At 38.1% G+C, this 25,635-nt stretch overlaps 1 protein-coding gene across 4 annotated transcripts in view; it reads left to right on the top strand.

Moving 5' to 3' along the window:
* The window catches only part of LPP (LIM domain containing preferred translocation partner in lipoma), a 646,088-nt gene that overhangs the window by 279,582 nt on the left and 340,871 nt on the right, over positions 1–25,635 (top strand). For all 4 annotated transcript variants that reach the window (XM_090275238.1, XM_090275243.1, XM_090275244.1 and 1 more), the window contains one exon: positions 18,687–18,809. In XM_090275238.1, coding sequence (XP_090131364.1) covers positions 18,687–18,809 — 123 coding nt within the window. The remainder of the gene's footprint in view (positions 1–18,686; positions 18,810–25,635) is intronic.

A 25,635-nucleotide genomic window follows, 5' to 3' on the forward strand; every position in this document is an offset into this window, starting at 1 on the left:
ATTCCATACATTCCAAAATTGACTTTGTTTTAAAATAAAAGATTTCATATACTTTATCTCATTTGAGCTTCTAAATAACTTATGAAAAGATAAGTGTGGTGATAATTCTTCACCTTGTCCTAGTGAAGGGACTGAGGCTCAGAGATGTTAAGTAATATTTTAGGTTTCCAAGGCATTAAGCATCATAGGCAGGGATGACACCCTACATTTTTCTGAGTTGATCCAGTCCATTTCTATCTCTTTTACAATCACAGCTTTATTGTTACTCTGCCCTTATATTCTGTTTCAGTGAAGAACACAAGCTACCAACTGTCCCTTTCTTCTCCAAGTTTTTTTTTTTTTTTAATACTCTTGATAGGTTCTGTTGTAGAATCCTTTATTGCAATAGTGTTTTCAGCATTAAAAAAAAAAAAAAAAAAGATCTGTACCATTATGGAATGGATGGATGTGCTTTGGCTTGAAGATATAAAAAAGCTATTTATACACCTTTAAACTGAAATTTTTCTATAATTTTGGTTTGTTTTTATATGTATTTTTACCAATAATCTTTAGTAAAGATGTTATTTTTATTTTTGTAGAAAAAAGTAAAATTGGTGGTACCTGGTGTAAAAAATAAAAAATTCTATGCAGCTTTTAAAAATGAGGATGAGGTCCTGGATGCTGTGGCTCAGTGGATTGAGCATTGGCCTGCGAGCCAGGTGTCGCTGGTTCGATTCCCAGTCAGGGCACATGACTAGGTTGCATGTCGGGTCCCCAGTTGGACGCGCGAGTGAGAGGCAAGCACACAGTGATGTTTCTCTCCCTCTCTTTCTCCTTTCCCCTTTCTCTAAAAAATGAAACCAAAACAAACAAACAAACAAACAAACAAACAAATAAATACTTTTTTAAAAATGGGGACTAGGTGATACAGGAAAGAGAAAATTTACATTTTTGAAGTGAAGGATTTAGCTTGAGTCCCCACCACCCCCAAATAAATAAGGAAGAATGAAAGTGACATTGCAAGAGCTCAGAAATTCCCTTCTATGCCCAGCATTTATCTCATTCCTTTTATTGCTGGAATTAGTCTGGACCTGTCTTACAACCACCTTCTGTTTTGAACTGTAGATGACACATTAAGATGATATGTGATCTCAGTCAGATCATCCCGATAAACCAAATCTCATTTTCCTTACTTATAGAGCTAGTATGATGATCCAAATTCTTTTCTTCTTTTTTTTTTAATGATCAAATGAAAATCACCCATTTGAAAGCACTTTCTAAATCAGTAAGTAAAGAATTCACCTTACCAATAATTTTTGTAATATTATTGCTACATCATTGAGCTTTAAGTCTGTCTATTAAAAATTAACTCACCTCCATACATAGAGCGATGAATACTTTCATGATCATTAGAGGATATATTTGCTGGTATTGTATGTATTGGAAAGAGATTTACAAACTATCCTCTGAACAAAGATGTATTGATTCAAGCAATATATTCTACAGTATATTCATGTCTGAGTCAGGGTCTTGATTTCTAAAGACCTGTCTTAGAACATCATAGAGTACCTAGTAGGCTCAGACTTAGGTATTCCATGAAGAGATGAATAAAAAAAATATGGCAAACTACTGTGCACATTCAGGAGACTCCATCATTGTATTATTATTTTAAATTGCTTATTAGAGAGAGAGGGAGGGGGAGAGAAAGAGATTCATTTGTTGTTCTACTTTTTTATGTATGTATTCATCAGTTGATTCTTGTATGTGCCCTGACAAGGTATTGAACCTGCAACCTTGCTATATCAGGACCACGCTCTCACTCACTGAGCGACCTGGTCAGGTCCTTTTATTATCATTTTACATCAAGCCATTTTGTAAGTTGAAATGTGCCTAAGAGGATTGTGGATTGTTATCACTTCCTTTTAGCTCATTGAAATTCTCTTCTGACCCAGTGGGGATAAAAATTAGTTGAGGGCCATGGCAATTACAAAGAAGAATTTTCATAGCATTCCAGATTCATGAAATGAGGAAACCCCTCTGCCCCACCACATTTTTCATGTAAACTGGGTTTTAAGCCACCTAACATGAACTTAACTCATTTCAACTCTACGGAAATGGCCCTTGCACCTGTTTACCACCTTCTCTGATTCCTTAAGGGCTGTTATTATTAAGCCACGTTCCTCTGTGTCTTTCAGGCAGGTTAACACTCCTGATGATTTGAGCCTCTCTCTCCTCTTCCTCCTCCAATTGTCACTGAACAGAATTTCCTTCATCCATGTGCTATATTTGTAGCTATTTCTTTTCTCTCTTCTTTACCAGATCCCCCTTCTTCTTTCACTGACCCTAAATTTAGGTGTGCACTCAGTGTTCTTCTTTTTGACCTTCTATCTTCTCAACTTTGATCTCTTTAATGACTTGAACTGTTATGACTCTTGGCCCTGTGTTTTCCTTTGGCAGTTTATGTTGTGGTTATCCATAGGATCTTTCCCGAAGGAAAAACCTTCTGTCTCTTCACATTTAACTTGTTTCATATTCTAATCATCGCATTCTCCCAAGGCTTTCATTCTGTTAGAGGTACCACTGTATTTTCTGGTCTCTCAAACTCTAAACTCCGGGGTCATTGTCTTGCAATTTTGATATATCTCTCACCAAGATGTCACATTTTTTTAGTTCAAAGATGACTCTCAGGTTTGCTCTAGTGTCATTTTCCAATTCATTGTCCTAGCTCATTTCTTCTCCTTATCACAATAGACTTATTGCTTTGATTCCACCCCCCACCCCCTTACCCTATTCCAGTTGCATATTTCTAAGCAATCGGTCTTCAAAAAATGTTATTTTTCTTCCTATGCATTTTTATTACTTACCTCATTAAGTTTCCTTTCTTGCTTGATTTTCATGCTACTTCATGACCTATGGCACCCTGTAAAGTATACCTTATTTCCCACTGTGCTCTTTGCCGTCTTTACTCTTGTGATCTTGTGAGGCTAATGTTCTCACTGTAAGCTTCCAGTGCTGAGTTAATTTTCCTGTGTCTTTTTTGCTGCCTGGAGTATCCTTATCTCTCAATGAATCAGAAATCCTCCCCATTTTTATTTTTTAATTGTTTTTGTTTTTGTTAAGTATATTTTATTGATTATGCTGTTATAGTTGTCCCAATTTTTTTCCCTTTGCTTCCCTCCACCCAATACTCTCTTCCCTCCAGCAACCCCACCCCCCTTAGTTCATGTCCATGGGTCATGCATGTAAGTTCTTTAGCTTCACCCTTTCCTGTACTATCCTTAACATCCCCCTGTCTATTTTGTTCCTACCAATTATTCTCTTTAATCCCTGCATCACTTCCCCATTTCTCCCCCCTTCCCCCTCCCAGTTGATAATCCTCCAAATGATCCCCATACCTATCTTTCTCTTCCTATTCTAGTTGTTTGCTTAGTTTGTTTTTGCTTTATTCTTAAGATTCAGTCATTGATAGTTGTGAGTTTGTTGTCATTTTAACGTTCATGGTTTCGATTTTCTCCTTTTTCTTAAATAAGTTTCTTTAATATAACATGTAATAAGGGCTTGCTGATGATGAACTCCTTTAGCTTTACCTTGTTTGGGAAGCACTTTATCTGCCCTTGCATTCTAAATGATAACTTGGCTGGATAGAGTAATCTTGGTTGGAGGTCCTTGCTTTTCATCACTTTGAATAGTTCTTGCCAGTTCCTTCCTGCTTGCAAAGTTTCTTTTGAGAAATCATCTAATAGTCCTATAGGGACCCCTTTGCAGGTAGCTCTCTTCTTTTCTCTTGCTGCTTTTAAGATTCTCTCTTGATCTCTAACCTTTGGCATTTTAATTATAATGTGTCTTGGTGTGGTCTTCTTTGGGGTTGCCTTGTTTGGGACTCTCTGTGCTTCCTGGATTTGTATGTCTATTTCTTTCCCCAAGTTATTAAAGTTTTCCTTCATTATTTTTTCACATAAGCTTTCAATTTCTTGTTCTTCCTTTCCTCCTTCCTTTCCTTCCTTGTTCTTCCTTTTCATCTTATGATTTGGATGTTGGTACTTTTAAACTTCTCTCAGAGGTTTCTAAGCCTCTCCACTTTTTTTTTTTCACTTCTTGTTTCTTCATTCTGTACTGTTTGACTGTTTATTTCTTCTTTATGTTTCAAATTGTTGATTTGAATCCCAGCTTCCTTCTGTTCACCATTGGTGTCATGTGGGTTTTCCTTCCTTTTATTTAGTATAGTCTTCATTTCTTCCCTTATGTGTTTGCCATACTCAATCATGTCTGTCAAGTCTGTGAACATCATTATCACCAGTGTTTTGAACTCTATGTCTGTTAGGTTGGCTGCCTCCTCATCTGTTAGGTTGGCTATCTCTTCATCACTTAGTACTCCCACTAGATCCTTGATCTGCTCCCTCCTTTGGGACATACTTCTATGTCTCCTAAACTTGAGAGGCTCCTTTGTTTCCCTCTCTGTTTTAGGTAGAACTGTCACACCTGTTACATTATATGGGGCAGAGCCTTAGGTATTTGTCAGTGCGGGGCAACCCATTTTACCACCTTGTGGTGCTGTATGTGGGGGAGGGGTCTGAGTGGGAACAATGCCATTTGCTCAGCATCTGCCCCTTTTCCAGATACTTCACTAGCTTCCCATATGGGACTGGTGCCCATCTAGCTATTGTCCTTGTTGTGGTTCCCAGAGTGAGTGAGTCTGCCAATGTTATAGGATTGTGGGGGCCCTCTAAACAAATAGACTCTGCTGAGAGACTGGCAGTTTCTTCTGCTACCCCAACCCTCACTAGTTTTCACAGTCAGAAGCAATGAGGGTTTATTTTCCCCAGTGCTGGAACCATGAGCTGCATGGTCTGGTCTAGGCTGGCATTGCTCCACAGGTGTCCCTCCTGACTTTTGTAATGTATGACTGTGCTTTCCACTGGCCAGCCACAGCCACTGCCTTGCTACTGCTGCTGCTGCCACCACGGCCACACCATGTCTTCTTTGCCCTGGCTCCGTCTCTCCTACTTGTTTGGATGAGTATTACTTCTTTATATCTTTCTTTGTTGGACTTCCATGTAGTTTGATATTTTGGTTGTTCTGGTTGTTTTTAGTTTTGAGGTAGTTGTACTTCTTCTTATGGTTGTGGAGGGTGGCAAAGCATGTCTATCTATGCCTCTATCTTGGCTGGAAGTCCACCTTCTCATTTTTAAAAGAAATATTTCACTTTCCTCCTCACAGCTTCTGATACCAGCAGCTCATCCCAACTCTCCGTCCTCTGCATTCTGATTCTGTTGACTGGGTAGTGTGGTGTAGTGACAGAAGTCTAGGGATTACTACCAGGAAGACTGCTCTATTGCTTACCAGTTGCATTACTTATCTTCACAAGCAAAATTTGAAATAGTTTAGGGAAGTGTTTTGAGGATTAATTAAGATAGAAGAGTATGGAGTATTCAGTAATATCTAGTTCATAGTAAAAGCTACCATGAATCAGTTAATGGGTAAATCAGTTAATGATGTTTCATTTTCCTGACATTTAATAGATGTTTTTTTTGTGTGTGTGTGGACTGATGTAATTATATCATGTGCATTAATATTGCCTCCAAACTATATATCATAAATCTAGAATCATAATTTGACATGGAGACTGCTGTAGAAAGCATTAAACATCACAAATCATAGTGCTTTATATCTGAAAAGGTCCTAATCCAGGCCATCTTTCTTGTGATGAGGAAATGGTGTGTGTGTGTGGGGGGTGGGGTGGCAGGCAACATTTCTTAAGTGAACTACCCAAGGTGGCACACTTAGTAGGAGAGCTGGCCCCAACCACAACTGGAACTTTTAGGACTCATAGGTGTGAACTCATTTTATTATCCTCTTGTTTATTACTCCTTTAGAAACTGCCTGAAGCCTGAATCAAAGGTTATATTCCTTTATCACCTATAGTGTTTATCTCATTGAGGGATATTGGGTTGATATTTTTGGATTAATTTATTGATTGAGTCTGTCTTGGCAATAGGAATTCTCTGAAAAATCTGTGAAGTATGTATTATACATGGGCTTATCCACCTTTTGAGCTGTTTCAATGTGAAAGGGTTTAACATGTACCACTTCTTTGCACTGGCTTAGGGTGGTGGGGAAAGGAAATGGGAAGGAAGTTATATACATCATGAACAAATCAAGCTTTTCTATTTTTAGTCCTTGCTACTGTTTGGAAAGTACAGATCTGTTCATAGCAGTCTGGCATGTGTTTCCTTAGTGCCATTTCAAAAAGGGGAAAAATAAATACGGGAATTTTTTTTTTTTTTTTTTGGTAGTGAAAATAGTTACTCAGTGAAATCACACAAGTTCCTTCTTTTTTTGTTGATGAAACCTCAAACCCACTAGGCACAGATTCCTCAACCTCAACTATGTATGTCAAAGGCTCATGCAGAGTCAGCAAAACCCTACAGCAAGATGTGTTCTGGTGGCCGAGAGAGTCAGGGCAGGGAAGGCAAGGGGAGGGAATGATGGCACTCCTTGATCAGTGAATGGCTTGGCCAGCTACCATATCATTGTCCCCTGGAAGAAAGTGAACTTGAACTACATTGATAGACACACAGGATTACAGCCCCTTGCTTAAGCTGTTTCTTCTGCCCGAGTGTCTCTCTCTGCTGTCTGTCTTTGGTAAAAGTATTTCTGAGTATCTTACAGCCACTCCCCAAATCAAATAAATGACTTTTCTTTAGTAGCTTTGGTAATGGTTTTGGGATTTTCCCAATCTGAGGCTCTATTAGTTATCATTAGGGGACAATAAAGTCTCTTATGAAAGAGAATAAAATCACTTGATCTCTATTTAGATAGATTTCTGTAACATAGCAGGACTTGACTATTCAGAAATGGCAATGATTGAATGGCTTGGGGTCAACTGTAGGAATCTAGTGAGGCAGATGAGGGCCTGAACCAGATGACCATGACCATGATGAAGGGGAGCTAGAGCCCAGACCAATTTGAAATTGGGAGGGCTATTGGAAATTGAGGAGTCCAGGATGCTGTGGAGGATCCTGATGTTCTTTAGAGGAGAGGTATTTGCTTTCTCTCCTAGCACGTGTCAAATAGGAAGATCCTCTAAAAAATCAGAACTTTGAGTCAAGGGTGGTATGAATTTTTACTAGAGGAAATGTTGATACCACTGAGTAAAGATTGCCCCTGTTTTTTGAGCAGGACTATATAGTCTTCAGACATAAACAGTCCTGACTAGATAAAATTGTAGCAGTGGGGTGAGAATAATACTTTGCTATAATTAATGCTAATTTGTGGATATTGCTGTATTGTTTTCATTGTGTTATAATTGAATATGTATTAAGCTCCAACAGGGTGCTATGAATAATGCCAACTTAGAGTTGATCTTTCAGAACACTCAGAAGAAATTATAAACACCAATAAATGAAAACTCACAGCACTCCTTCAAGGTGGGAAACGTTGCCATTTCTACAAACGAGAAGGGAAGTAGATTGTGTTTTCTCTGTTGGCAGTGTGGGTGAGAACACAGAGCTGTTGAATGAGAGAAAACTATTCTCCCTGTTCCCGGGGATTAGTTTAGAATACATTAGTAAAGACTTCTCTTTGAATACTTTCAGAGTTTTGGGATTTTTAATGAAAATTTTCCAGTTATTGTTTGCACTTATGTTAACACCAGGCAACCAAATTCTAGGCCAGCAGATTTCAAGTGGAGTGTAGAAAAGAATGGGGAGGATTAAGGGCTTGTTAAATGCAAATTATTAGGCTACGCTCCCAAAGGTTCAGATTCTGTAAGTTTGGGAGGAGGACTAAGAATTTTCCCTTTGAATGGGCATCTGAAGGCCTTCTGTCTTCAGAGAAGGCTCAGCTTCCCTTTAAAACCCTACCCCCTTTTTCTCCTTAGAGAATCTATCTTCGGCCACGAAAATGTAGCCTCACTCTGAGACCAAGACTTTCGTTTCATTGCTGTGGAGTCTCCTGGAACTCACCTTGTATAATCCTATACTGCCCTCATTTACTGTACATACTATTAGCCAACATTTATAGAAGACCTGTTGTACACATAGCATTCTACTGGACATGTGGTTCCAAGGACCCTATGCCCCCTGGTTTTCAACGTATCCCTGTGGAGTTTGTATTTTCACTCCCCTATGTCATGGGAGGGCACTAAAACTGAGAGGGGGTATGACTTGGTCAACCATCTCACTGCTTTAAATATTCCTGGTTTAAATTCAGGTAGGGACTCAGATTCTATTTCAGGTACGAACCACAGATGGTCGGGACAGAGCTACTAGAACTGTTTTAAGTGGAATTCATCATAAAGTAAAAGTTCACATTGGAATAGGGGAGAGGAAGGAAGGAAAGCTGGAAATGACCAGTTCAGTTTTTTATTCTTCTGTTTTTATTTGTCTTGATTCTTTAATATAGAGTAGGTACTAAACTATGATTAAGTAAATAGTAGTCATGTGAGTTATTACTTGACTCTGAATATTTTGTGAAAAGGAAAACTTTTCTTGGGAAAGCCTGAAATGAGGCATGAATAAAATTCTGGAATGGAGAAAGGCTTTTTAAATTGAGGTAAGAACAATGAGGCTTGAGACAGCATTATTTCTTGCTTCCTTTAAATTCTTTTCAGCCTTTACCTATGGAAAGAACAGTCCTTTCAAAGTAGTTTTTTTAATTTGTATTCCCAAGATTGAAGGTAGAAAAGTTTGTTGTCTTGTGGATTCATATTCATTCCTGATTAAGGTGAGATCAATAGCTTTCTGACATGGTCCTTACTTTTTATCAATGGCAACCTTCTTCATAAAAATAGGAATTCCTACTGGAAGTGTTATTAATGTAATTTTCTGTGTACTGTCTAAAATATATGTGATTCATACCATGTGTTTGTTCCCACATTCAACACTAAGTCCTAAGATACAATTACCTCTGCCCACTCTCCTTTGTCATGGGGATCATGTTTATCCTTTAGATATCTGTTCTCTGGATACTAGCCTAGCTCCTTCTATGCCTAGGGCTTGTACACCTGCATAATCTGAGCACAGCTGACCCTTTATTTTTACAAAGGAACATGTGTTATTTTCCAGCACTGCCTATTGCAGGTCCTCCTATATATTTATACTCAAGTGGTAAATACTTAAATGTTTTCTCTAACTAAAATTTTCTCAATTCTCACTGCACCCATGCAGTTCTCTGATTTTTCTGTTTAGCTCCTCTCCTTTCCTCTTCTCTCTTCCTCCTCCTCCTTCTTCTTCCACACCTCTCTCTTTCTCCCCCCTTCTCTCTCTCGTGTTTGTATGTATGTTTGCTCTAGCATTTTGTATTACATATACTTTGATTCTAACCTGCCTTATTCAGCCCTATATTATGGTTATTTGTGGAGAAACTAACCTCTGTAATTCACTTGCAGGGCAGAAAACCACTGATTTTTCCTCCCTTTCTTCCTTCCTTTCCTTCCTCTCTCCTTCTCTTTCCCTCCCTCCCTCCCTCCCTCTTTCCCTCCCTTCCTTCCTTCCTTCCTTCCTTCCTTTTAATAATTCCTATCCTTCATATCAATATATCTTGAATATTTGATAAATATTTATGGAAAAGTGAATGAAAACTGCTAAATGGAGAGATAGAAGGCAAAGGGAGTGTTGGAGCTGAATTTTTAACTGTAGTTACATCCATTCCCTAATTCATGTTGACCTAATTGGCCTGTATAATCTCATTTGATACTTAAAGGCAAGACCTTTCCCTTTTGCATTTCCTGTTTTGTGTTATGTGAAGTGTCAGAGCTAGAGCGGTGCAGGAAAACATTTAACACCAAACTCCCAATTCTTCTATTTATTACTTGAGTGACTTGGGAAAGCCCCCTTTTCTTTGATCCTTGCTATCCTTTTTTGTAAACTATGAGTAATAATACCTACTGATCTCTAGGACTGCTAGGAGAATCCAATTAGATCGTATTTAAGAAAGTGCTTTTCTGAACTTAGGCACTTCTCTGTTGATAATAGCAATGCAGAGAAAGCCATGATTTTCTTTTCCCATGTTCCCAGAATTAACTGTGTCCAGGCTGTGTACAGTGGACTGGTAATGGTCTCATGGATATTTCCACGTACTTTCTTAGAACCAAAATCTTGACCAAGAAAAAGCAATGAAAAGATTTAGGATGATTACTGGGGAGCTGATACATCTTTTATTGTTAGAAAAATATGATTTCTGCCATTGTAGATAGTTTCTCCATATCTCATCCTTTCTTATACTTTGAGATAAGACTGGATATATATTTTGTCTTTTCCTCTCCCACCATCTTGCTAAGATTTGCTTGCTTGCTACTCCTACTTGTGTTTTTTCTATTTCCATTAATCAGCTAGTGACTCTCAAAACAATAACTGAATGCAGCTTCCTCAATAATGTTATCAGTGACTATATTTGAAATGGGTATTTCAAATTGCATTTTGGTAATATCTGTTCTATATCTTCTGTACTTTCAACTATCTAAATTACACAAACTAAATAGAAACAATAAGCTGTAAGTGAAAAAAAAATCACCATCCACATAAATAAACAAACAGCCTTTCATCTTCTGAAAATTTTAGGTAGGTTACATTTATGTGAATATGTTAGAATAACAGACTTTTTATTCCAGAAGAAAACATGAAGATCGAGTCTAAATCCCTCATTTTGCTGTTGAGAAAACGCAAGCTTAGAAAGAGAAAGTGATTTGCCCAGTGTCACCCTACTGAGTTATGGCAGAACTGGGGCAAATGCCGAGTTTATTGCTTCTCTACTCTCCTTGCCTACACATCCACCCCCTGTTCACTAAAGATGACTCTGTGGATACACTGGATAGTTAATAAGTATCACTTTTCTGAGTCAACATTTCTAAATAGTCAGAGTCATCTTCTGACATTAGCATACTTGTAAATCTTTTTTAGGAGAAAATGGAAATACTGTCTTTTTTTATTTGAGAGTGAGTTTTGAATAGAATGGCTGGGAGTAAGAAGCATTGTTTCATGTTTTCCTGTCCCAACCTTATGTCTTAACTGTTTGACTGTTAGTAAATCACTTAAGCTTTCTGGTTCTTTGTTACTTATTGGTTCAGTCATGGGATTCTTCCCATGTCCAATGTCTGTCTACAAATTTAAGTGTCTCCACGCATTCTGACATTTCTGTATCATTTGTTTAGATGTCAGTGTCAGTACAGATTTCTGGATGGCTGGAGGATGGACCCTACTCCTTCCCGAATTGTCTTGACCTTTTCTCAAAGTGAGATAAAAAAAATCCTGGGACAGTGCCTGTGCTCTCCTCCATAAAGTTTTTTCACCTGGAAGATGGAATGAGAGAAACTTTCTGCTATTTCACAGGTTCTTAAGAAGAACATTTGAGATAATGCATGACATATTGCTTTGGAGAAGATGTTTCACAGTGTAGGCTATTCAGGTTTTTGTATTATCTCAGTCCCTTTACTGAATTATTGTCTTAGACATATTTGGGGCAATTTTTTATTATCTTGAAATTAAAATGTTGGAGTAGTTGCTTAAATTCTCCTTCTAGTTCTGTTATTTCAAGGGCCTGAGTTACCTCTTCTATGCTAATCATCTGTAATCTATTTATACTTTCCCAAACATTATTTATATGCAAGTCCTGATTGATGATGCTTAGCACATAGATTCAGAACCACAAATGTTAAAAGCGATTTCTCACTCTGCTCTGACTGGTGTAGCCCAGTGGGTTAGACATCATCTTGCAACCCGAAAGGTCACTGGTTCGATTCCAGATCAAGGCATATACCTGGGTTGTGGGCCAGGTCCCCAGTTGGGGGTGTGCAAAAGACAACCAATCGATGTTTCTTTCACACATCAATGTTTCTCTCCCTTTCTTTCTCCTTCCCTTCCCCTTTCTTCAAAAATAATTTCATAAAATTAAAAAAAAAATGTATCACTCCTTTTCCACTTTGATGGCATGTCTGCTTTATGGCTCTGGCTGCTTCACATGGAAAACTGGACATGGGAACTGAACACCTTCTTTGTTTTTCAACCTTGGTAGCATTTTGAGGAGTCATGAAAGTATTCAAGAAAATATAGTTTGAGGATAATGAGCCAATATATCAAGTGAACCTCAAATTTCTCAGTTTTTAAACATTTGCTTCTGGCTATTTCTATTGTGTTGCAGAGGAATGTGAGGAAGTGGCTTCTGAAATTTATCATGCCCTAACTCACTGATCCTGCATTATCAAAATGCAAAATAAGAGAACTGTCTTTCTTGGAATTTTAAATAAAAATCACTAGCAAAAATATCTGGCATGGTCTATTTTATACTGTATCCTACAATGTGGACCAAGAATATTTTAGTCAGTCTATTTAATTTGTAGGTTCAAACTTCTGTTTTTCTACCTCTCCCCCATTAATGTTTTTTTTTAAATGGGAAGTCAAACTGTTTTTGTTCTCTACATTTTAAAACTTCTGCTAGTATTATTTTGTGTTAATTGTATTATTCAAAGCATTCTTGGAGATGTTTTTTATGATCCAGATTATTTTATATATGCCTTTATAGATATTTCAACTGGATGTATTTCCTTCCCTCTCTCTTTCTCTCTCTCTCATACACACACCACAAAAGGAGGAAAGGAGGTTTGGTATAGTGTTTGCTAAACTATGTGTGTGCCCTGACTGACAACATGGCTCTTTAGGATCCTATTTCTTCATCTATAGTTTCCTAGAAAATCTGCAGCAGTGATTATTGAGCTCTTTTATAAAAATGTTTAGAAGTCCTTATTGGAGACAATGGGGAGGACCCAGTAGGTAGAAACCTAGGCTTCCTCTGCTTGTACTTGAACCACAGTGACTGTTTTTATATTGTTCAAATAATGGGGTTTAATGTCTTTTGTTTTTTGTTTTTTTCACCACAGGGTTTTGCTTTTTTACTTTAAAAAATTTTACCTTCAAATCATTAATCTTATTGTGGTTAATCTTAAGGTTCTTATTATATTGATGGATGGATAGATAATATATCTATTTTTCCACATTATCATTTAGCTGTCTTTATGCAAATTGACTTAATTTTAATTGCAAGGGGCTACTTTAATAGTATATTATCAATATAATTTTTATTTTATAGTGATTAGAATTCAGTAGAAATAATGCAGTGAGTAGGTAAACACAGTAAGAAATGAAGGTTACCTATTTTTGTTTTGTTTTGTTTTTTGCTCTCTTATATGAATAGGACAGTGAAGAATGAGGCTGCTTGTGTGTAATGAAGCACCACCTTAGCTATGACCCTGACACTCTTTTTTTAAATTTAGTGAGTTGGAGTTTGGATATAAGTGGGCAGCTAAGATGGTGACAGGCAAGTTGATAAACATTGTTATAGACTCACACAATATGAACACACAACACACAAAATAACGGGAGACTTGGCAGGTTTATATCCCTTATTTTAGCGAAGTAAAAGTTGAGATTCAGAAAGGAGAAGTGACTGCCTGATGGTATCACAGGTAGAGCTGGCTTTGGGCTGATATCACTGTGAATGACTGGGTGCTGTGCTGGCAGAGTCAATGAGGAGTGGAGGCCCCTCGTGCTATCTCCACATGAACAGGTTCATCACAAGGATCCATGTGGATACAATCTGACATCTAAGGGCTCATCAATGGTGCCATCTCTCTCTCATTCTTATTCCTTACTTCTCCCTCCTTGCCCCCTACTCTCTGATCCTCGGCTTCTCTTTTATTTGCATGTTTCTTATTCTCTCTTCAACCAACAATTGGCTTCTTATCTCCTTACATGTTTTGACTATTAATAATTAGCAAGGGACATGATCTTTTTTCTTTATCATTAATTGCAGTTCACTCTCATGATGGTTCTTTTACATTCGTCTAGTTCAGATTTAAAAGAGAAGGTTTATTTGTCTAGTTTATCTTTGTGTCACAGGCTAACATATAAGTTCACCAGCCTTTTATGCACCTGTGATCACATGTCCAGCCTTTCTTCTGTGGGTCACAGTCACCGTGTTTTGAAGTAGAATCACATGATTCAAAACATGGCTTTTTTGGCAACAAAGGCTGAGGGTAAGGCCATTTTCTTTAAAGAGATGTGGGTTTACCAAACATTACCAGCTTTGGGAGAATGTATTAGGCTGAAAAAGATGAATGGTAAGGAGTGTGAAGGGGGGTAAAAATGAGATATATATTGAGCCAGTGTTTACGTTTTATCTTGATTTTTTTTTCTTCAAATGTACTAGTACCATGGAAAACTCTGTCTCCTGTTGTCACCTTGTTTTCTTCTTATTTAATGCTATGTTCCCAGTTGTCAAGCTACTATTCCACTTTGAATTGTGAACACATTACTTCTATTTGGAATGCTAAAGTGTTTGTTCCAAAGATGGCACGTTGAGGCATATTTCCCCAGTGCCCTTTACTTGTGGTGTAAATGAATCTTCTCAGATAACAATGAGCCTTGAGTTTTAGCCCATATTTGCACATTGGAAAGATGTAATTGTATTTTGCTAGCCATTAGATTATAAGCTTCATAGGCAAGGGAATAATTTTTGCATTGGGTTGGCCAAAAGTTCATATTTTTTTTTCCATGAAAATAAAAAACACATTTTTTGTTTTCACCAATACCCTCATTGATTTGGATATTTTGAGTATGTCCACTGTCTCCTGCATGGTATAGCATTGATTGTTCTCAATTAACATCTCAACTTGATTGCTAGTAACTTCAAGTGGTCTACCCGACTGTGGAGCATCGTCCAGTGAGAAATATCCTACAGGAAAATTTGCAAACCACTTTTGACACGTTCAATCAGAGACAGCAGCTTCTCTGTACACTTCACAAATCTTTTTTTTTTGTGTTTCAGTTGCATTTTTACATTTTTTTGAAATAATAAAGCATAATATGCCAAAAATGCCTATTTTCTTCCATCTTCAATATTAAAATGGTTTCAAAAATTCACCCATTTTGAAAACTTTTTTTTCAATGCACACTGATATGACAGCTGTCCCAATACAATCTAACAAAGTTGTTTTAAATGAAGTTAAAGATAACTAAGTGATACTAGAACCATCTTACTGGGGGAAAATGAACTTTTTAGCCAACCCAATATTTAAATCTCTGTATCCTCTGCATGGTTTTGCAAAGAATCACAAAGAACATGGTGTGTTTGATATCACTACCCAGATGTGAAAGTAGTATTACCTAGTAAACTGTAAATTTCTTGAGGTTTTGGATGCTTGCTTTAGGCTGCACACTACTTAGGGCGAACTATTTTCACAGAGCAGCATGGGAGAAGACCCATTCACACACACCAGCAAGAGAGTTCCCTATGAACTTCGCTATCATAAAGAACTAGACATAGAGAACTCGGCTATCAGATCAGCTGGGTTATGAGTAATGTCTCATGGAGGAGAGTGCATTTGGTAAGATAGATAAGTGGATTTTGGAAAGGTAAGTCCTACAACTAAATGAGTGGAAAGGAGGGTGCACAAGTCAACATGAACTAAAACATTTTTATTCTCTTCCAACATATTGAGTCTCATTCAATAAAGTCACATTTCTACTAGAGTCAGTGGTCTAAGCTGCTTTTTTATTTAGGTCAGGTAAGGCAACAGAGGGGGTCTTGGTGCAAAATTCCACAGCATGAGGCTGGAACTTATTAAATTGCATCAACTTAATATGAGAAACTAAACATGGGGAGTAGTCCTAACCTAGAAGGATGGGATAATAAAGAGGCTGGATACCAATTAAAGTCTTGCATGCACAGGCTCGTTGTGTAGTATAATTACTTGTTTCATTGTATAGCTCAGGGTAATTCTGTGATTTTGAGTCCCTGTGGTTAGATAGATATCCCAGTGACTTAAGGTATGGGCAGTACAGATGCTGGAGTACAGATGTTGTTGTAGCCCTTATTAAATCCTGTCTCTTTACTGATACCGTAGGGAACACTTAATAAATGATGCTCCCTTTAAGAAGAAGAATAATTAACAATAGTTGTATTATTCATATTAATTTATAGTTACTGGTTGCTATAATTAATGTTATTTATGAAAATTATCATAATTATAGCACTTTATAATTTACAAAGTATTTTCCCATCCATTTTTCTCTGGATCTTTTAATATCCCTCTGGCTTAGATATGGCAGGTGATATTCTCCTTGTTTTCTGTATGAGGAAACTATGGTCCAGGAAAGAATTTAACCAGCCTGCAATCCACTTCCCTTATCAGTATATTGTGCTTTCTGTGGGTATATGGAAATGCACTTATCAAACTCATATTTATTATAATGTTTTATATCTGCATGTAAAGGAACAGGTTCCCACACTTCTCAGTTGCCTTCCATTACAATAATGTCATCCCTTTCCTTTTTGTACCAGGACCCAATGACAGAATATTCACAAGAATTCTAAATGTGTAAGAGATTTTCTTCTTAGTAATACCACAGTGTTTCATAGTTGTTAATACTAAATGGATAAAGATGAGATTGCTTCTGATAGAGAGATTGGCATTTTCAAAACATCTGTTTCTTAGACAAAGGCCCACTGTCCTTATAGGGTTAGGTCAAAGTGGGAATTCAGGCTCAGAGAAAACATCATTGACCTGTATCCTTTCTTCCTTCCTTCTTGTCTTCCTTCTTTCTTCCCTTCCTTCCTTCCTCTTTTCCTTCCTTCCTTCCTCTTTTCCTTCCTTCCTTCCTACCTTTCCTTCCTTCCTTCCTTCCTTCCTTCCTTCCTTCCTTCCTTCCTTCCTTCCTTCCTTCCTTCCTTCCTTCCTTCCTTTCTTTCCTTCTTTCCTTCTTTCTTTCTCTCTTTCCATTTTTGCTGTGGCAACAGAGTTGAGAAAAATCTCTCATTTTTCTCAAAGGCAACATTCAAATCTGAATCTGGGCCATACAGTATGAAATACACAGGCACACACAGGTGTGCATATACACCTTTTCTATAATAATACATACTCTCTTTACTAGAGCATCCACTGGTCTTATTGTACCTTTAGCTGTTTTTACCCAAAATATATTGATATGACAAGGGTTACTGATTGGACCTATGGCAATGTCTGTCATTGTCCATTCATTTATGTACTTAAACATATTTACTGAACATTTCCATGGGTCAGGCTTTTCAGCAAGATTCTAGGGAATCAACAAGGAGCAGAACTGACAAAGTCCTTATACATATGAAGCTTACATTCTCCTAAGGGAGGCTGATGATAGACAAATATACATAAAAAGTAATGTTAGATCGTGATGGATAATATAAGAAATGTAAGACAGGTGAAGGGATAGAGTGCCCTAGAGAGGTCATGCAAATACACCTGAAGGAGTAAATGATGAGAAGGCTGCTTTAGGTAATGTGATAAAAGAGACCCATTGTTTACAAGGGCTCAGAAGGAGGGATGCCAGCTCCCCCCTGGGGCAAGCAGCAGTCATCAGGGTTGGCTGCAAGGCGCCTGGGCCACAGCTTCATAGACTTGGGTGTTTTCTCTGTGCCCAGGTTAGGTAAGTCCACAGGGATTTACTCATGCTGGCTAAATTCACAAGAGACTGATATACCGAATCCCTTAGGGCTGTCTGACACAGATTCAAATAACTTGTAGGGCTCAAGGAAGGTGGTTTGGTGAGGGAGAAGAGGAACTACTGGTCTTAATAGACAATTCTATTATGCTATCATCGCCTGATACACCATATTTACTAGAGAGATAAATTTAGAGGATTGTAAGGTTTAATGCTAGCTTGTCAGAGTATCCTGCTTTTTTGTTGAAGCTGAGGATATTCTGGTTTCTTGGCTAATGCTTTTTCTAACTTTTTCCAAACACTAGTGTGATTCCCAACTGTCTTAGACAAGTTCAATAAGGTTTATTAGTTTACACTAGTTTCCCATTATTTTATTTATGTTGGATCTTGCTGCTGATGCATTTTTGTTTCTTGTTAGAGTCTTAAGAGACCCCCCCCCCCCGTTAAAATCCATGACCACTATTGCTTTGTAAAAGGGCCACCTCACTCTATATTTTCTAACCTTACACTGTAGGGTAACTGCTTGTTTTCTTGAACCTTCTCGCAATGCCCATGGATGGCCTTGTGGTAGTATTGTCTTCTGCTCACATCTTATTGATTCTGAGTGCAGGTAGATGTCTGTGCTTCTTATAACTTGGGACATTGAACTATGAAGTCCATTAAGCTCCAGCTTCTACATTGGGGACCTCTGCCACATATTTCCTCTGCAGACCCTGGGCCAGAACCCTGACCAGTTACATTCCAGTTCATTTTGTAGACTCATTGGTTGGGACTTACCATCTCTGTCTGTCACACAGACACACCTAATGTCCATTGATCCCCCACTGATTCCTCTCTCCCTGGACTATAAGTCTCCCACCTTTGCCCTTCCTGTTCCAACTAAAATGTCATCATTATAAACTTTGGTTTCTGAACACAAAGCACTTGCAATGCCTTTCCAGTTGGACCTGCTCCTTGAGGACAGGATGGAGACATTTACTTACTTTTATTTTTATAGTCATCAAAAGATAAGTGTGTGGCCTTAGGAAATCACCTTATATCTCCGAGTTTTATTTTATTTTATTTGTCAAAAAGGCATAATTCTACCTCAGACTACCTCACTGAGATTTTATAAGAAAGGGGGAAAAGATACAGAAAGCCTTGGACAAACCCACACTATAACTTGAGGAATTTGAAGTCAGACTGATGTGGACAGAAACTGAAAATTTCCTTTGAACATGTCTGTGTTGCTTCTGGCAGGGAAATCCTGGAGGCAAGACCCTTGAGGAGAGACGCTCCAGCCTGGATGCTGAGATTGACTCGCTGACTAGCATCTTGGCTGACCTTGAGAGCAGCTCCCCCTACAAGCCTCGGCACCCCCAGGTAAGAGCCGTCCAGGAAGGTCTCCACACTGCCAGCTGCAGATGGCCTACACTGAGCTGAAAGGACAAGGTGTTGCTTATAGCTTTTCCACTGCTTTTAATCTTCTCAGAGTCAGTGGTCTAAGTTGTCTTTTTATTTAATATCTACATGTTAGTTAACGGATAGAAACTTAAAAAAATAATTTTATTAGTATTGTCTTTAGATTACTACAACTTTATAAAAAAGCATACGAAAATTAAATCTCTTCTTGTTCTATTTCCTGGCTCTTTTCCTGGCTTTGAGTATGTGGATATTTTATTGCATGTTGCTATAATCGTCACAAATAGAATTTAGCATGGCTGTGTTAAAGCTAAGGCAAGGACTACATCTTTTGTAAAGAAATTCTTTTTGTTGAATGTGTGAGGTGGGCGTCCATTTTTTGGTTGTGGTTGTATGTAATGCTACAAAGGACATGTTCATGCATATTTTCTTTGGCAATATTTCCCTGCCTTAAATTTCTGAGAGTGGGATTTCTATGCTGAGGAGTGTGACCACTTTACTTCTCTTTCCAAAGGTGGTGAATAGCTTATTATTGGCAGTTTGAATATACCAGTTTTTCCTCCATCTCACCAGAATTTTGTGATAGCCATTAATCTATATTATTTAAGTGCTAGTGGGTGCTGTGTCACCTGTTTGTTGTGCTTTTTTTTACTTACTTCGGAGCTTGGCATTTACTATCTGCATTTAGAAGCTGAGCTTCCATTGCTAGTGGCCATTTCCTGTCTCTCTCAGGTCTTACGATGGTAATGGCAAGTTGATTTTTGGGCTCCTTATCCTCAGAAGACAGCCAGGAGAACTCTAGGTGCAAACATTGCACTGGCACTATCGTCACTGTGTTGTTAGACTCTGGTGTGATGCTTGCCTGACAAAGCGACGGTGTGTATAGCATGCTGAGTTTCACTCCAGTTCTTGAGCAGCAGCTCCTATATTCACAATGGCTTCTGTCATGAATTAAAAACAGGCCCTGCTTCTCGGCTGTCAGTCATCCCAGCACTGAACTGCACTTAAGGTGGCAGTGCTTTCCCTTTTAGACATATTCTCAGCACTTTTCCTAGACCTATAATGAGACTGTCAGCTGTCTGGGGGCACAAGCAAAACATGCTAGAGCTTAGTTCTTCCATAGCTGCCTTTGTGGTTGGTCCCACCAGATGTGTTGGTAGTGGAGATGCACTTCATTTTTATCAACATATTGAGCTGCAGGTACGTAGCAGGCACTGTGGTCTTTTGAGGGAACCAATAGAATAAAAGTGGGTGATTGAATGGGAAACATAGAACCCCATTGTCATCTTCTAGAAGCCCATAATATTATATGTTAAACTATGGCAGAAACATAAGGAAGAGAGTAACATATACTTTTGAAGGTGACAGAAGCTGAGAGGATTTATGAGAAGATTTGTGTGTTCACATTGAGGGATGGGGACAATGATGGATACAATGATAGAGAAGAGCCTGAGCCTTAGAAGAGGAAGGTCCAGGCTGCCAGGCTTAAAGCGGCTATAGGACCAGGTTTTCCTACGGACAGCCTGGGAGCAAGTTTGAATGCCAGATTCAGATTCTGGCTTGTCTTTTATAGATAATGGGAAATAGTGGGAGGTTCTCAAGCAGAAGAAAGATACATTTCATTCCAAAAAAGGAACATAGTAAACATGATGAAGTCTGGAAAGGTGCAGGAAGATGGGCCCACGTCTGAGAAATTCTCCAGTAAGACTTGCTTCGTAGTTTCCGACCATTGTGTGATGTTACGCATTTTTGTCTATTCCACTCAACTATGTGCGTCAAGCTCGGTTTCTGGGACAGCAGGGCCACTGAGTTTGCCACTGGAATCACCTGTGTATGACCCCCGGCCTTTTTAAAAAAATAGGGTAAATAGGATTTTTAATTAATCTTTTTATTTTCTCCTCAGTTCTTACACCTTAATGTATACTGGGAAGATTTTGCTTAGAGGATTTTGCTTAATATAGCCTTCATTCCTTAAGGCTGTGACTACATATGCCTCCCATATACCTTTGAATTTTATTGCATTTATTCAGCAGCTACATTTTTGTTTGCACAAACTTACTGTGCACACAAACTCACAGTCACTGATATTTGGACAGTGCTTTAGTGTGATTGTAAAGCACTTTCACGTATAGTCTCACCTGAGTAAGACAAAGCTATATCTCAACTCTGAGGTGTTGATGATGAGCTTCTTTTGTAGTTGAGGAAACTCAGACTTAGCAGATAAGGACATATGACTGCATTGTGAGAACAGTTAGATCCTGAATTTACACCTGTGTTTGATTTTAGGTTGTAGGACCATATTGAGGATGTCAGTATTTTTTTTTTGAGGGTGTCAGTATTTTAAAAATATTTTCGTCAATGACAAAATCTGTGAAATAGCCATATGAGTAACAATGTCCCTTGAGGATTTCACATTAAAAGAAAAACATTCAGAATGTTTAAAAACTAATAATAATAATCCTTAAATAGAGCAAGTAGAGAGTTAAGGTAAAAATCTACTTTTGATGAGCCTGTTCCATTCAGAAATTAAAGAGTAATCCTTTCTAATGTTTTTTATTGTTCTAATTTAGGAAAGCAAGAGTTAATTGGGAGCTACAACTCATGCTTCTGAATTATCTCCACTCTGGTAGAACTGAATTAGATGTGTTAGTATTTATTGGTTAATATAATTATATGCTGTGAGAATGATAATCACACACCTAAAATATTAAAAATATGTGCCAGAAAAGCTGATGTCTGCAGTAGATTGTGTTGTGTTGTAATTAAAACATACTTGAAAACTCCTAGAGATGTAGACTGTTAATGCCCAACTTTGATGTTTTCATTTTTGATCCAAAGCAAATTACAAAGCCTGGTGAATCACCTGACTACTTAAAGTAGGCTAGTAGGTCTATGATTTCTCATTATTCAAGTGTGTGTTATGTGCTTTCCCGAACCCACCTCTGAATCATCTTTGTAAGGCTGCTTTGACTAATGGATTTAGGGGAAAATAATAACACCTGTGGAATGTTTGTATAGTTAGAGGTCTAAAGGAGCTCTATTCACATAACAACTTTGAAAAATGTCTGACTACTTGAAAATAGATTTATGGGGCATTTTTCTCATTTTTTTAAAGAAACTTCTTTTCTGCTTTGAGATTTCCAAACTTTAGTTCTGTTCACTTATTTATTTGTATTTTTACTGAAAAGTGGGGCTTAATTTTATATATTTTTTCATTCACCTCACATTTATTGAGATCCCATTGTGGATCAGGCATCAGAAACATAAAAGTTAGTATCAGCATGTCCTTGCTCTAGAGTAATTCTTACTCTTCCAGAGGAGACAAGCACATAAGCAATTCAAAAGGCCACAAAAGAAGGGCTTCATTGTGCTACTTTAGACTATCATGTGACTCAGCAGATGCTGAAGGTGTTGTAAAGTAAAAGAATAGGAATATCAACATTATACTTTATATTTTTCTAGGTAAGTGTCAGGGAGGATTGCACGGAGCAGAGAGCCTGTGAGTTTCCTTGGCTTTGTCGCGGGAAAGGCATGGGATTCAAGGTCTGAGAATAACAGTAATGAGGAAATCAAGGAATATTGAAAGTGAATATCTTTTTCTTTATTTTTTAAATTAAAAAAAATAAAATTTTTAGAGAGAGTGAAAGGGAGTGAGAAAGAGATGGTGAGAAACATCACTGTGTGAAAGAAATATTGATTGGTTGCTTCTCACATACCCCCAACCAGGGGCCAGTCCTATAACCCAGACATGTACTCTGACCAGGAATTGAACCTGCAGTCTTTAGGTTTGCAGGACGATGCCCAATTCATTGAGCCACACCAGTCAGGGATGAAAGTGAATGTCTTCTTCAAAGTACATGTTAGTTCAAATGCAATTCTGAGTATGTGGAATGCAAAGGGGATAGGTAGATGAAACCACTTGCACTTACTACTCATGTAGCTCTCTTGATGCCCAAAACTCTCATAGCAAGAGGAGGGATTTAGAGGTGATAGTGTTTCTGGCTACTGTGGGTGTGGGGCTGACTACTTCAGCAAATTTTAAATTAGATGTAAAAATATACACCTGCACAGAGCTATGCAATTAAACTAGCTTAGTATTTGGAACTAAAATTTCTAACCATTTTAAATTGTGTGTATTGAGGAGTACTTTTAAAAGAATAGATGTGAGAAGTGCGGAGGTGGTTTTGGGGTGAGTTGCAGACCTAATAAGGTCAGAGAATATGAGAGTTTAGGTGGGCCTTTGAGGTCCAATAGCCAAACTTTTGCTCTACAGAAGAAAAGTTTTTGCTGAGGGGGAGAAAGAGAGCACTACTCAGTGAGACTCAGTTAGAAGCATGAGAACTGATTCTTTCTTTTTTTCCTGAAATATGACCTCATGCTTCTCTGTGGGTGATAACAGCAACCAGTAGTTTGGTTCCCCTTAGCATTTCAATTAGTTTATTCCGAAATGTTTCTCTTTTGTAGTATTTTCTCTAAAAGATGTATTGGAAACATAATAATAAAAAAGTAGATAAATAAAAAAAAAATGTAACTCAAAGAGATACAGAAAGCATGTGGCAGTGTAGTGTCATTGAGTTAGTATATATCTGGACCCCATCCATCTGGTATCATTTGTTAGTACAAGTACAGCTTAGATGTTTTGGCAAGGCTACACAAGAGGTCAAATTGAAATTCATTTGATTTCTTAGAAGACAAAGGATAAATCATGGATTTATGATTTTTTCTTCTTCTCTTGGCAGAGCTAGGGATAGAGTTCTGGTCTTCTGATTCATAGTATAGAGCTGTCTTTTCTTCCCTGCAGTGTTTGGTTGGAGCTGGTGCCTAAATGACTTAGAAGAACATTCAGATATTTTATATTAATATTTCATGGTAACTGGGAAATTTAGTAATTTTCGAATCAAGTTGCTTTTGAATTGGTCATATGCAATTTTACTATCCTCATTTAAATGAGTACAAAAAAAGAAATTGGAGAGATTTTGGGGATGAGGATCAGGTTGAGCATAGTCAGCTACCCGGGACTCCAAGTCTGCCAGTAAGAGCACTGTCTTCTCAATTCTGTGCAGTCACATCTCTGAAAAGAGCTCCGTTTGTGTGAACTGTGCCCATCACCAGTCTGAGCTTCTTTTCCTTTATTTGTAAAATGGACATGGTGATTACAACTGTTTCCCTTTGCATAAATACCATATTGCTCTAGTGTTACAAGAAATAAGATGTTGGCTTTACGCAATAGTTCACTCAATCCTTCCCATTTTGTTTTGGGATTATTAGTTTGAGTCCGGAGCTTGCTTTAAAGCTTCAGGTCTTTGAAGGCTTAGAGCTTAACTCTTCTGAATGCTGGCTACCCTATAAATTCTGTATTTGTCTTCCTCATTTAAAGCATTTAAAAAGAATTGTAACTTTTTAGTCTGTTTGGGAACTGAGTACATAAATGTTGTTTGGTCACATGTATAATGTCTTTAACTGCAATCTCAAGCACTCCCACGCTGAGTTCCTTTCATAGAGCAATAATCTGTGAGGCAATTTAAGAGCTTATTTCAGGTGTGTGTGTGCGTGTTGTATGGCAGGCTTTTTGTTAGGAATGCACATGGCCCACGGGCTTGCAGGCAGAATAATCAGGGTGGAGTCTGTGGTGCCGTGGATCTTCTATTCCCCTGTGCTTCCTGTTCTAGTTTGCAAAAGTCATGAGCAGCTGCAGGGAGGATTAATTAGTAATTAAATTTTTAATATTTCATATTATTTAGTGCAACCCAAACATGTAGGATGATGGGAGGTGGAAGCTACAACACGCTGATGCTGCGCGGCGAGATGCGTATGGACCATCCCTGTAGATTGGAATCTTGCTGGCTCTCTATTTGGCTTCCTGGTAAATGAGATTGGAACTGGGTCTCATGCTGTTGAAAAGGAAAATAGATATGGAGCATGTCATCCTCCTCTTCCTGTATTCTTCTGGGAAAAATTTAGGAGTATATCGTGATTTATTGGAAAAAAAAAATTTTGTCAATATATCTGCGCCATCTGCTTGCTGATAGCTTTCATATTTTTTTAAAGATTTTACTTATTTACTTTTAGAGAGAGGAAAGGAGAGATAAAGAGAGGGAGAGAAACACCAATGTGTGGTTGCCTCTCATGCACCCCCAACTGGGAACCTGGCCCGCAACCCAGGCATGTGCCCGGACTGGGAATCAAACCGGTGACACTTTGGTTTGCAGGTCAGTGCTTAATGCACTGAGCCACACCAGTCAGGGCTGATAGCTTTATTTGAGAGCCATGGTAAAAGTTGAAACATTGTAGAAAACTCATATATAAGATACCAATGGGAGAACAGTAAAATGAAACGTGTGATAGTACCATTTTAAGACAAAAAGGGTCTAATTCTTTCAATGCTCATGTAGGTAGGTAATTTTGAATTAGTCTGGACCTGCCAGAAAACTTCAGCAGTTAAATAACAATGAGGTGGGGGTGGAGGACTGGTTAGCTGACTCAGAACTACATGCCCAGCATTTGATGAAGGGCAATTAATTTTTGGATTCTATATAATTGCATCACAACATTTTTACCCCCTCCTTTTTATAAAGCCGGTGATTGTTGTCATGTATGACGAGCATAATCAAGGTAACTTTAAATCTTTGTTTTGAATGTAACATTTTCAAGTGGGAATTTAGGCTGAAAATCTACTTTGGATTGCACCTTTACAAAAGTTTTCCACAAAAATGTTTATGTCGCCTGCCCTAGTCTACGAGTGTGCTCAGTGTGTATGGTGTAGGTTAGCTCCCAGCAGTGATAGCGG

The sequence above is a fragment of the Furipterus horrens genome, unplaced genomic scaffold (genome assembly GCF_987537825.1).
Source record: "Furipterus horrens unplaced genomic scaffold, mFurHor1.1.pri manual_scaffold_1, whole genome shotgun sequence".
Classification (NCBI taxonomy): Eukaryota; Metazoa; Chordata; class Mammalia; order Chiroptera; family Furipteridae; genus Furipterus; species Furipterus horrens.